Source organism: Polyodon spathula, chromosome 10 (genome assembly GCF_017654505.1).
Source record: "Polyodon spathula isolate WHYD16114869_AA chromosome 10, ASM1765450v1, whole genome shotgun sequence".
Lineage (NCBI taxonomy): Eukaryota > Metazoa > Chordata > Actinopteri > Acipenseriformes > Polyodontidae > Polyodon > Polyodon spathula.
The window spans coordinates 14,659,566-14,672,760 of NC_054543.1; the positions used below are offsets into that span (position 1 = coordinate 14,659,566).

Genomic DNA, 13,195 nt, shown 5'->3' on the forward strand with positions numbered 1-13,195 from the left:
AGTTGTCTATATAAAAATAATAATAATCCGCTTCAATTTCAAGCTTAAATAAATACTGAAACCTCATAGAGCATTGTGAAATTTAGGATTTACTTAAGTATAACCCTCAGTCTGGGGACACCTTTTGCAGAGTAATTTTTCCATTAAGCTGGTTTTCTGACAAACACATTAAGTTCTAATTTAAATCTATTTCTTGACCCCTATACTCACCCACTGGATATCAGTAACTATGCACAACGTGACTGCTTATACCAGGGAATTAAATGAAGAAAAATACCTTCTTGTAATGTACTGATATGTTCATAAGATTCCTATTATTTTAAAATGTATCCACTTATGTTAAATGAAGCAAATCAACTTTATAAAATGCTTTTTCTTACCACTTAATAGCACTAGAAATATAATCACTGGTACGCCTTTTCTTTCAATCAAATGGTCTGGCTGCAATCAGACATTGTGAATTATAGCATGAGCACGAGGATGTAGCAGTTTATCCATTGCAATGCATTTCAGCATGTATTGAATAATGTAAAAAAAAAATAACTCTAATTATAATGTTAATACAGCTTATTCGAGGTAAGAACAACTTTGATTCCGCTTTAAGGTATGTGTTAATTGTCCTCCAGAGCCTTTATATAACTTTCGTTGAACAGACATAAAATGACAAACATCTGTTTTTTAGTTGTTTAGATTGTGTATCAGACACCTTCCAATTACTTTAACCCTTTGCGGTCCATTTATTCAGTGCCTATCAAGCATGTCTGTAATTTTCTTTAAGTGCTGGATGCGGAAGCGGCTATTTTGTTTGTTTATGTCCGTGTTTTGTCTGTGGTGAAGGGACTATGTGTGTCGCTCAGATCTGCCTCCATTTATTTTTTTTCGGCTTCTCTCTGCCTCTTTTGGCCATTAAAAGCTTTTCTCTGCTTTCTCCTGAGAAAAAACAACTAGGGACCTGTTATTGACACCTTTTTGATGATGTCAGACAGGAAAAGAAAAATTATAATGTCGGACCTGGTCCGACATAGGACCGCAAAGGGTTAAAACTGCAATTGTAAACACTATAAAAGCCTAGATGACAAACATTTTTACTAAAAGTTTTGAAAAGTTTGCCTATTGGACAAAGTTTTTCCTAGAATACGGAAATATTTGAGGCACAGAATATGAGAATATTGTGATGACAAGGAAACAATATCCGCCTTTGTCACATGAAAGGTGTCACATAATGGCAGAAGACAACGGCATTTGTCTTTGATGTATAATTTAGAGCTGATAAATGGCATCTTTATGCTTCAAAAGCATGAATTATTTTACAGACAAGCTTTATTTCTTTTATTTTTATTTACATATTGTTAACTGACACACAAATCTTTACACAATAGAGATAACAATGGTGTGTCTCAGTGACAAAGCAATGATTACTGTATTCCTCCACTGGCAAATCTCTTTCGGTCCTGTCTTGACTGCACTGACTGAAATGTTGACTAAGAAGCAGCAAACAGCATTGCCTGTCACTCCTTTTTAGAAAGAACTAAATGCCAGCTTTTTGTCTTCCCATTTCTCTCAAGCCATTTTTCATGATTATTTGTTTGATTAAAACTCATCTAAAGCTTCTCTACTGTATGATTTTCCCAGCTGCAGAACAATGAACCAATGGCATCTCTTCCAGGCTTCATCTGACAAACTGGACCACAGACTTTAAAATATTTCTCTATGCTTTTAAACCAATGATAGTTTTGAGGCTGAGTATGCACTACCCTTATACTAAATCAACTGTGGTTCCTAAGGCTATTTTTACTTAGTTATTTTTCACATATTAATAATAGAAAAAAAAAAAAAACTGAAAAACATGTTCAGTCAGAAACACCTTTAAGCCAAACATAAAAAAAACAACAACAACAACAACAAAAAAACCACCAGTTATAAACTCTGGGTGGTTAGCAATACAGAACTTGTAAGAACCTGTATGTAGTGATTTGAAGTTGCTAATTGTTGACTTTGACCATTCCCAAGAGCGTTTTTTTATTTTTATTTTTTTTTACAAACTCTTGGTGAGAAAACAAACCAATGAGAAAACGTTGTTTGTTTTATGTTTTTATTTCTTTATTACTTATTAATAATGCAATACATCCACTAAGGCGAGTTTAATCTCACATCACCAAGCCAGTAAGCATCAGCACTGACAGCCAGGATACCTAAACTACCATTTGTGGGTATTTCATTAACAGTTTAAGCAGACCACCAAAGTGATCATGTACTGTGGAAAAATATTAATGCGAATTGAATGTTTCTAGTTCTCTTAAATCTATTCTTGACTTTTCTCTGATCTTCTCAATTTCAGGGCTGTAGTCGGATTCTGACCTCTATTATCCAAGATCAGAGGTAATAAAAACTGTTTCTCTGAACAACAGGATCCACCAAGATAGTTAGCATCAAAACCATCTGGGCTGTTTCATGCTAGCGGCTGAGGATATTGATGTCTCTTATCTAGGAATGCATTCCTTTAAAGGATCTACAATTATGCGTCAACTTGGAAATGGATACAACAAGAATTCGGTTGGCAGCAAGCCTTTTTGGATTAAACTAAAAACAAAACAAAGAAGAAAATAAATAAATAAAACAAAGGCTTAATTTAAACACAGAGTTGTCTTAATAATCCTGCTATTTTAATGTTAACATCTGATAATTAGAAAACCCTTTGATTATAATGCCAATTCCACTTCTTTGTCTCCTAACAATTGTCCATTTTGATAAGGTTGTTTTGTTTGTGTTTTGCAAAAATATTGACTTTGACCGTGAAAGATATGCCTAAAAACAACTGACAGATAAGCATTTGACTTTTTGATCAGGGTTCTTGCTTTACCAGTCTTTCATTACTTTTTCTTACAACAAACTTATGTTTTGCTGAATGAGAAATTACCACATTCTACAGATGTATATGGCTTGGACAAAACACTGGGAATGTGGTCAGTTGCTCAGTCTCAGTGTCTGATGAGTAAGAACACTAAGCAGGCACAGTCGCATACACACATGGAACTGTTGACAGCCTAATAAGGAAGAGACATGTTCATTTAATGTTAAAATCTGTTATTTTACCTGGTAGTTGCTTCCATTATAAGCCCTACTCTATGTACTCTTTGTAATTAAGGTATTGCAAAAAGTATTGCTATGACCTGTATTAACCAGTGGGGTTACACAACTGTTCAGCTACTTACAATAATAGACATGGTTTGAAAAGCACCCAAAAAATCATTTAACAGTCACAGGAAAACTGCAGTTAAAATCCAAATAACATTGTCAGGTATCACTACCTAAACATTTCTACAGTTTAAAAAACAGAAACAATTTAGAGATTGAATCTGCGACAGTTATGATAATTGATTAATCATTTGGCTTACTACAGTACCTGCCTTTTATTTTATTCAAGGGCAGTGCATTCAAATGAATTATTATTAAGAAAGTACAGCAGACATTAGCTTACTTTTGTGTGAGGTTAAACACGTGTTGAGGATCACCATTTTGAATACGATAAGTTATAGGATCACCTTCACGGTCCGTAGCCTTAAGGAAGAAAAAGATAATCAATGAATGAATACTGCTTTTAAAAAAAATATATTCTGCTAGGTAGTTACTTTATTCATGCACTTAGATTTTCCCATTGTACATACCTTTAGAATACACAAGCTATTTGCTGTATTTTTCAGAAATTGCATTTTTACCTACTACCATATTTCACCTCTCAAACTGTATGCTAAAGGTTTCTAGTATGTTTGTGTATATGTATATATACATGCTTTAAACCAAGTTTTGTAGAGGACGGTTTAAGGTGAATATATATATGTGTGTGTACACACACACACACACTCAGCTGTAGTCAAAAGTTTACATACCCCAATCGAAATTTATAATTTCTAGAAATTTCTCGAAAACAAAGACTTATAGGAGAAATCTTTTGTAGCAAAAGTTTTGCTTTTGTGGATGTGGAAAAAGAGTTATGTCTACAGTTATTTATTTCAGACTCCAAAAATGCTAATTCAAAAGTATTCATACCCTTCAATGCTATGATAGTATTGTCTACAAGGTGCTAGAATTTTGTCAATAAGCTTTTGGCATAATTCTTTAGTGATTTTTGACCATTCTTCAATGCAAAATTGTTCCAATTCATTCAAATTCCGAGGACTTCTCTTGTGCACAGCCTTCTTCAACTCATACCAAAGATTACCAATCAGATTTAGATCAGGACTTTGACTAAGCCATTCCAGAACCTTGACTGTATTATTCTTTAACCATTCTGAAGTATATTTTGATGTGTGCTTTGGATTGTTGTCATGCTGGAATGTCTGGTTGTGCTTTAAACCAAGTTTTGTAGAGGACGGTTTAAGGTGAATGGCTAATATCTTTTGGTATGCTATGGAATCCATTTCACCATGTATTGGAATTACATTTCTTGTGCCATTAGAGGAAAAACAGCCCCTAGAAGGGTCCATGCAGTAGGTATGGTGTTCTTTTCTTTGTACGCCTCATCAGATTTTCTCCAAACGTAATGACGATCAGTGTGACCAAACAGTTCAATTTTTGTTTCATCACTCCACAAAACCCTTGAGCAGAACTCATATCCATCACTCAGATGTCATTTTGCAAACTTGCAGCCAGTTCACTTTGAATATTTTTGGCAGTCAATCTCAGATTGTTATTAAACTTCCTCACAATTCTTCTACTTGTTCTTGATGAAAGAACCTTCTTTCTTCCAGACCGAGGGAGCGTTGTGACAGTACCATGAGACTTGTATTTCTTGATAATAGAAACACTAGTTGAAATTGGGATACTCAAATGCTTGGACATCTTCTTGTATCCTTCTCCAGCAATAAATCATGTTCTGCCTAAGGTCTTTAGATAGCTATTTACTTTTTCCCAAATTGACTTATTGGTAATGACGGCAATCATTCTATGCCTAACCTTTTTATACTCTCTAAGAATGTACACCTGCAATCCTGCAATTTCTAGACTTTTCTAAGTTCTGCATTATCATATATATATATATATATATATATATATATATATATATATATATATATATATATATATATATATATATATATACAGCTCTGGAAAAAATTAAGAGACCACTGCAAAATTATCAGTTTCTCTGGCTTTACTATTTATAGGTATGTGTTTGGGTAAAATGAACATTTTTGTTTTATTCTATAAACTTGACAACATTTCTCCCAAATTCCAAATAAAAATATTGTCATTTAGAGCACTTATTTCCAAAAAATGGCAACTGGTCAAAATAACAAAGCAGTGTTGTCAGACCTCGAATAATGCAAAGAAAATAAGTTCAGATTCATTTTTAAACAACATAATACTAATGTTTTAACTTAGGAAGAGTTCAGAAATCAACATTTGGTGGAATAACCCTGATTTTCATGCGTCTTGGCATGCTCTCCACCAGTCTTTCACATTGATGTTGGGTGACTTTATGCCACTCCTGGCGCAAAAATTCAAGCAGTTCGGCTTTGTTTGATGGCTTGTGACCATCCATCTTCCTCTTGATCACATTCCAGAGATTTTCAATGGGGTTCAGGTCTGGAGATTGGGTTGGCCATGACAGGGTGTTGATCTGGTGGTCCTCCATCCACACCTTGACTGACCTGGCTGTGTGGCACGGAGCATTGTCCTGCTGGAAAAACCAATCGTCAGATTGGTTTTTCAGGACAACCTTGTACTTTGCTTGATTCATGCGTCCTTCAGAAAGACAAATCTGCCCGATTCCAGCCTTGCTGAAGCACCCCCAGATCATCACCGATCCTCCACCACATTTCACAGTGGGTGCGAGACACTGTGGCTTGTAGGCCTCTCCAGGTCTCTGTCTAACCATTAGACGACCAGGTATTGGGCAAAGCTGAAAATTGGACTCATCAGAGAAGATGACCTTACTCCAGTCCTCTACGGTCCAATCCTTATGGTCTTTTGCAAACCTCAGCCTGGCTCTTCTTTGTTTCTCATTGATGAAGGGCTTTTTTCTAGCTTTGCATGACTTCAGCCCTGCCCCTAGGAGCCTGTTTCCAACCGTCCTCGCCGTGCACTTCACCCCAGCTGCTGTTTGCCATTCTTTTTGTAGGTCACTTGATGTCATCCTACGGTTGCTGAGTGACATTCGAATGAGTTGGCGGTCATCCCGGTCAGTGGAGAGTCGTTTTCGCCCTCTGCCGGTCTGCAGCTTTGTTGTCCCCAATGTGTGCTGCTTGACCTTGTTCTTATGAACCACCATCTTCGAAATTTTAAATTGGAAGCAATCTGACACTTACTGTATCCCTCTGCCAGTAAAGCCAGAATTGAACCCTTCTTTTGCTCACTCAAAACTTTCCTTTTCAACTCTTTGGGCATGGTCAATAGTTATTTTTTGATTCCAGTTACTTTTGAGGTACTACTAGCACTGTTTTGCCATCCAGCTGATCCTATTGCAAGAGGATAGTGATGACCACAGGAGTGTTTTTTATACTTTTCCTCGTTAAATAAGATTTGGTTCAGGTGATCCCCTAATCAGTATCTCATTCAGTAGAATGAGGTGTGCCTGTGTTGGAATTCAACAGACACTGGAATGGAATGGCTGCCATACATGTAGAGATGCTGATTTAAGAAAAATTTGCAGTGGTCTCTTAATTTTTTCCAGAGCTGTATATATATATATCACTGTGACAGGCTGGCGAGTGGATAGAGGCCCAGAGACAGACTGCAGTTCAAAAAAATAACTCTTTTATTATAAATAAACACAAAAAGCAAAAATAACAGTATTTAAACACAAATAACAAAAAGGCCAAGCAAAACTTAAAGAATAATAAATAAAATAAAGGTTTCCAGGCTGGGAGATTCCTTCACTGGATTCAAAAATCACAAACAAAAAACCCAAAACCTGCTTCCTCAGCTCCCTCCTCCTAATGGGAAGCAGAGGCCTCCTTTTATGTCATGTGGCTGGGCGCTGATTGATCGTTAATTAAGCTAATCAACTAATCAACCCCAGCCACCTGAACATAATAAACCCAGGCAGGTAGGGGAATTTAACCCCATCCCTGCCAATTTCTAAAGGGCAGAGCTGTGCTCTGCCACACTCACCCCTCGCTATACTGTAGATTCGAATATATCGCGGTCCTGGAGTTGGCGCCACATTTTTACTGTCTAGCTGTAATATACATAGGCACTTAGAATTACTGTTCGTTATATTTCGTACTGCACATCACAAACAACATTATACAAAACAATTAAAAACAAAGCATTAACATTGTACGGTTATCATATACACACGTATTGCACAATAACACAAAGCAAATTAAATATCTACTTGCTGAATCAGTTTTTATTTTAGCCAACAAGGTGTTCATGTACGGCAGCAATGCGCACCCTCCGGTGTATGAATTAAAATGGTGTGCTGCTTTTTATATGAAAAATTAGAAAAAGCAGGTTGCGTAGAGGATTTATACTGGACCCTGAAGCACCTGATAAAACAAGCGAGTGGTTGTACAGTATTTATTTGTTAGCCTATTTGTTTTAATATGGGTCTCTCGCTATATCGCGGCCCTCGATACATAGCAGATTTATGTTGGACCCCGACACCCGTGATATAACAAGTGGGTGGTGTATATATACCTGAATGGTCTGGAAGATTACTAAGTACACCCCTTTAGTGCTTTATTAAGTGAGGTATAAATCATTTTCATTTAACTATGTTTGTGCTTTTATAACTTTGTGTTCAGTGGTGCCCAATTATTTATTCTCTGTGATGAACTGAGTTCCCCGAAGACATGTGTGCCTGTGGTGATGGAGTGGGAACGGTTTACGCAGAGTCTTTATGGTCTGCTAAAAATCAGGCAATATGTTCAACACAGCCAATGAATCACTTAAATTCATTGGCTGTGCTGAAACACTTAAATTTCACATTTTCACAAAGTACAGAATATTGTACTTCTAACTGGAGTTTATGATATGATACTATCAAATATCATCAGTCTGTTCAGCCAGTCAAACTTCCTGCAACAAATCCTGTTAGTGTTACTGCTGTACAGCACCTCAAGAGTTAAGGGCTGAATTGTGAAACCTGAAACTGTTGCAGCAGCAATTGTTATGAATTATTATACAACTGAGTAGGGATTAAATCAAAATTATGTAGCTGCCATAAGAATTATAATGTATAACTAAGATTTAATTCAGATCTGGGTTACAAATCTCTTAGAAACATTTCAAATTATGTAATTAGAAGCATCATTTAGAAAGAAATCAAGTATTAGCATAACAGGCTAAAAAAAAAGTCCACCAGCTTCTGACAGTTTTTGCCTTGTAAATGTGTGATGGCTGAATTTGGGCTCCTAATATTACATAGTAGTCTCATGGTTTACAATGAGGTTAGTTGTTAGACATTAAAGTTACCTTTTGGAAGGGGAACGGCAATATGAAACCCACAACAGGCTTTACAGTATTTCACGGGGTGAGAGCAGGGGCTGGAGAGAAAGGTTGTTACTTGGAGAGGTAACAACTGTAAGGAGACGAGAGTGTAACAGAACTGTGCGATTCTGTTATCGAATGACCAGGTGAGGATGGACACTACTGCTGCTTTAACACTGAACTGCTATTGAGGAGAAAATACCTTTACGAATCTTGTTGATATACCAATCTTTTGTCAAGGAAATTCATGGTTAAATTCATTTTATACAAGTATTTTCCAGATATTTAATTCAGACTCTTGTCTGTGTGTTACGCTGTGGGGAATGGGTTATTACTTCAAACCTTATTAGATAAGGCGCAGAACACAAATTGTGTTAACTCTTTGAATCTCGCCCTCCAAAATGCTATCTGATTTGTGTAGTCCCCTAAGGTGTCATAAAACTTGCCAAGCTACAGTGCAGTTTTACCATTATTGTGTTAAAGGTTAGTTAAAATGCTTTAAGAATCATTTTTAATTACATAACTTGTGGACACAAGTTTAATAGTTATTTTAAGTAAGTTTTCCAACAAATCTGAAGGGTATATTGTGTTTTAAATTAATATTATAAACTAATAACTATTTAAATATTATCCTTTGATTGTATTATGATGTGTTTTATATGCTTGTAATCATAATTTTGTATAGAGAATGAAACTGAAATTGGTATGCTTCTCCAATGAATGTAACTAAAGTTATATTGAATAGGAGGTTTAAATGATAAATGTAAAACCTTTGATAACAAAATAGGCGGATACATTCCATTTCTAACACACCCTGTTGGTGTGACAGGCAACTGTCTATCAAATACTGTGAACCAATAGAAGGACCGACAAGGACTTGTTTACAGTACAAGGGAATGCCTACACATCATGTTATTTAAACGCAAAACAAGGATTTTCACGCTCTCAGCTGGTCTCTCTACTCTCTGCTCTTCCCTCTGGATGCTCTGGATTTGTTCTTTCTTCAATCTCATCGCTCTTGACTCATCAAATTGAAATTCTTCAACGAAGATGCAATGATGTAATCTTCAAAGATGGGCTGCCTCCAGAGCAACGAAAGCTTTTGCCTACAGTACAGACTTCACAGAGATACTGCACTGCGCTGCTGCCCAACTAACTTCTAAAGAGTGGATGACTGTGTTAAGAAGACTGTTTTAAACACTGCAACAACAGAATAAGTATCAAACTTATATTGTGTGTTTACAAGTAACTGAACTGAAGCCATGATATTGATATCGTCACAATACGTAACGTGCGTCTATCTATCTATCTAAACTTCGAGAAGACGAAGTTTAGACATTAGTAAAGAGAGTGTTTAAGCACGCTTGACGGAGTCTGAGTGATTGCTAGAAAGCAGAAACACTAGATGAGAAAACAAACTGAAAACACAAGACAGAAAGCTGTGTGAGATTCAGACTTCAACAGGAAATAGGAGAATATTTACAGGGAAAGCAGGGAGGAGCCCTGGATCTTGTCCCCCGAAATACACCTATAGGCTATCATGTGGTGACCACCTCTGTCTTGGAACATCAAGTCACACAGTTCCATGCATATTGGTTGTTCATTACTGCCCTTTACCTGCAAGTTCAGTAAAATGGCTCCATTTCTCATGGCCTCACTGACTTCAAGGCTGTACATGAACTGTGGGAATCTCGGGGGGCTCTGATTATTTGGTGGTAGCACCTCAACATAGACAGTAGTTATGGAGCTCCTGTAATTAGAAGAATGTAAAGTAAATGAAGATAAATATGGCAAGTACACTTGAGTTAATTAATTCATTATCAAGAATTGAAACAAGCCTTGAATTAGGTTTAAATTGTACAGTACACAGTAACTAGAATACAAGACATGCTGACTCAGAAATAGGTGCATAACAAGGAAACAAAATGTTAAACAAAATAACTGCAGTAACTACTGCAGATTACAAAGCTCTGGGATCCCAGCCTACCATGAACTTTAATGCTTATACTAACACACACCACTCTTCAGGGTTTCAAAGATATAGTAAAAGGTTTAAGTTGTTCTCGGTTTCTCTAGCCTGAACTCAAGCTTCAGGGCACTGGAATTTTGCCTGAAGAGTGAAGAAGGCATGAGTACTTTTCATAATAACATGCTGTTATAAAGTTCTGTAACAGCAGCTGTTGATTTAAGTGAATTTAAGAAGCACACTCTTCTTTGTTTGAAATGATTGTTTTCTGGTTTTGGATATGTCTGAGTGCACAGTAAAGCCAAAACAAACCTACCCAATTGTAGTAAAAACATTATATTGCTATCCTCTGTACCACTCAGTCACTATCTGTAGAATCTAACTTTACTAAGCAAGTAATTATTTACCTGATGCTTGTCATCTGTTTCTCCCTGTTACCAAGGTGTTCCAAATCAAATCAAAACAAGCAATCTTGTCTGTAGTTTAGCTCCATGTGTGGTCTGCATATTTTGCATGTGAATGTTATATCTTCTCTGTCTATCTCATCTAAACTAAGCACAACATGAATTTGCAATATGGGCATCACTCCCTTGATGATTCAGACCAGAGGACGCTTGATTATTTAATTAATGGTTCACTAATCATGTGTTAAGTGCCAATCATATTGAAATTGCCACACAGCACCGGTTGATTCTGCTGAATGCCACTGACATAATAATTCCCAAACATCTGCAGATGCAATCAGACATTTCATCAGATCTTTCTGGCTATAGCCACATAGTTCTTTAATAAAATAAAATCTGTTTCCAAATTTGTAAAAAATAAAAATAAAAAAAAAACATTTAAAAGACAGTTGGGTACCTAAAATTACATCTGATAGCATGCTTATTTGGAATTTGCATATGATAATTTGTGACATACCAAATTAGAAGAGCAGCAAATATCAATGTTGTGACAGTAAGCTAGGTTAGGGTCAATTTCTGATTCAAACCCAGAACAGGTCTACCCCAGATCGATTCTAAGGGAAAGGTAACAAGGTTTCCAGGGGCTCTTACTTGAATAAAAAATGACTAGCCTACGAAACCCATCACAACCTATTACACTCCACATGTAGTTAATTGATTTACCTCCTCTGAGAAACAGGTGCGTTGTCTGATGCTTTGACAGTAAGAGCATAAGATCGCCCAACTATCAAACTGACACCAGGAGCCACAGTAATCAGGCCGGTCCTGTTATTAATGATGAAATCTCTCTGAGCTCCAGCAAGAATTTCATATGTGATTTGCCCATTCAGACCTTCATCAGCATCCAAAGCTGTGAGCTGTAATTCAGAGAACAAAAATGATCTTCTAATTATTTTTTTTGTTTCACTAAAGACAACGGAGCCTGATTTTCAAAGCATGGTGAATTAAGTTGAGTACAATCTCCAATAATAAAGCACTAAAAAAAAAATACAAATAAAAATCACATTATGTACTTTTTATATTCTTCAAGAATGTAACTGATAAAAACAGAGAATAACATTGAAGTTTAAATGCAAAAGCAAAGCTGTTTTACACCTAAATCAATAAAAAAAAATAATCAGGCCAAAAGTGGGTTGTAATTTAATCACCACAAAGGTGGTGGATCTAAAGTAACATCACTGCCCTGTAATTCTAATTAATCCTGCTAAATACAAAGCAAATCAGTCAGCTCAAGCTTGCAAGTTTTAGCACAATGGGGTTAAGATCTGCCATGGTTAAGCTCATTAAAATAGCTCTCACTGTTTCAGACTATTTTACATTACATACATTTTATAGGACACAAAGTTGCTGTACTGGGGAATTTCAGTGTGTAATAAAGTGCAAATACTTGAAGAATAAAATGACTATGCACATAAAACAGTTTTGTCTAAGCAATCAAACAAACAATAAAATATGTATGGCCAAGCAAGATAAAGGCACTCAAAGATTCAAAATGTGCAGCTTCATCCCAGAACACAATCAGGGTTTACTTGAAATACAATGTGTCATCTTTCAGGCACTTCACATAGTCACAGGTAAAGCAAAATAGATGCTTCCTTTGCAAGCGCTAGCTTGCTTTAGTTGTGGCAGAATAAAATGAGTACCACACTGGGGGATCCTGAAAGCCAGAGTGATTATGGTCTTGGTGGTAAAACTACAAGGTAATTAAAATCATAATCATATGTCCCTGTCTCCATTTATTTACCAGTCTGAGCGTTAACTAAATAACATCTGAAATTTGGGACAAACTTGCTTGTCATCTTAAAGAGTTAAATAGCTAATTAGTTTTGTGATCATAGGCCGGAGCCAGAGCCTCTGTTCAGCAAACTCAACTTCAATATCCCATTGGATGGAGCACTTTTTTTTTTCAAGTTGTATTTGAGTAACAATAAAAAAGTAAGCATTTAAAGATGAAACATACTGATGGATGGATTGGAATTGTGTTTTTCTTTTACAGCCTGGAGTACAAAGTGAACATTTAAAATCCAATCAACAGCAGCAAGATTTAAATAATAAATAATGACTAAGAGCTATAGTTAAAAATATATAATTCAATGATCTCTTACATGCTTATACAAAAGAAAGAAATAAAACCTTTAGCTGACCTTAGGGCAATTTGGTCAAGCAATAATACCACTTCTTTTTTCTCAACTTTTAGATGTTAAGTTTTTGCCCTACTATTGTATGTCAAAGTGAAGTGCCTATTATATCCTATCACATGGTTTTATGATGTCTGGGAAATGAGAGATGGCTAGCATCAAAGCTTATCTTGATCATAAAATCAGCAAGTCTT

General features: G+C 36.1%; 1 protein-coding gene across 6 annotated transcripts in view; it reads right to left on the bottom strand.

Moving 5' to 3' along the window:
• LOC121322044 (protocadherin-15-like) overlaps window positions 1-13,195 on the bottom strand; it is a 334,822-nt gene that overhangs the window by 75,280 nt on the left and 246,347 nt on the right. For all 6 annotated transcript variants that reach the window (XM_041261506.1, XM_041261501.1, XM_041261503.1 and 3 more), the window contains 3 exons: window positions 11,527-11,720; window positions 10,051-10,183; window positions 3,479-3,558 (listed from right to left, as the gene is read on the bottom strand). In XM_041261506.1, coding sequence (XP_041117440.1) covers window positions 3,479-3,558; window positions 10,051-10,183; window positions 11,527-11,720 — 407 coding nt within the window. The remainder of the gene's footprint in view (window positions 1-3,478; window positions 3,559-10,050; window positions 10,184-11,526; window positions 11,721-13,195) is intronic.